A 714-nucleotide genomic window follows, 5' to 3' on the forward strand; every position below is an offset into this window, starting at 1 on the left:
CTGCTTGCACTAGTGATGGAAGCAGTGCCACAAATAACGTATTTCACCAGATGCTCAGTTACCAAGAGACCATTCAGAAATCTGAGTTTAGCATTCCCCTTATAATAACTCTGTTCCATCAGTGGTGTAACCAGCCCTTACCTAAACCACAGACACCTGAGTTCCAGAGAAGCCTGTTGCTGTTTTGCTGTGTCCCATGTGACGGGTGTCTTAGAAAGGCTTCAAGGCACCGAATCCTGGATGCTGTAGGGTGGCAGAGCTTGGGGAGCAGGTCATGTGCCTCAGGCCCACAGCTGCATCCTAAGCTGAAAAATTCAGCCTAAGGCATCAACTGATGTCTGTGTGAACAGGCCCGGTTCTGAGGACACACTCCTCCTTTTTCTCAGGTGATTGGAGAAAATGTTCACATCTACCTGATTGGAAAGGAGTCATCCCGTACACATTCACTCGCCGTCTCCCTGCACTGTGCTGATGACGACTCCATAAGTGTGAGTGGCCAGAACAGCCTCTGCCACCAGATCACCGCCGCCTGCAAGCACGGCAGTGACCTCTACGTCGTCGGTGGCTCCATTCCACGACGCATGTGGAAATGCAACAATGCAACTATAGACTGGGAATGGTGTGCCCCTTTGCCCCGGGACCGACTCCAACACACCCTCGTCTCTGTGCCGAGCAAGGACGCCATCTATTCGCTGGGGGGAAAAACTCTGCAGG

At 52.2% G+C, this 714-nt stretch overlaps 1 protein-coding gene across 1 annotated transcript in view; it reads left to right on the plus strand.

The window, feature by feature from the left end:
* Positions 1-386: 386 nt before the first annotated feature.
* The window catches only part of LOC104281376 (kelch repeat and BTB domain-containing protein 4-like), a gene marked incomplete at its 5' end in the record, with an annotated part of 860 nt that continues 532 nt past the window's right edge, over positions 387-714 (plus strand). Inside the window, 2 exon segments of the mRNA XM_009879352.1 lie at positions 387-711; position 714. The exon segment at position 714 is cut by the window's right edge and continues 532 nt beyond it. Coding sequence (XP_009877654.1) covers positions 387-711; position 714 — 326 coding nt within the window.

The sequence above is a fragment of the Apaloderma vittatum genome, unplaced genomic scaffold (genome assembly GCF_000703405.1).
Source record: "Apaloderma vittatum isolate BGI_N311 unplaced genomic scaffold, ASM70340v1 scaffold40880, whole genome shotgun sequence".
Taxonomy (NCBI): Eukaryota; Metazoa; Chordata; class Aves; order Trogoniformes; family Trogonidae; genus Apaloderma; species Apaloderma vittatum.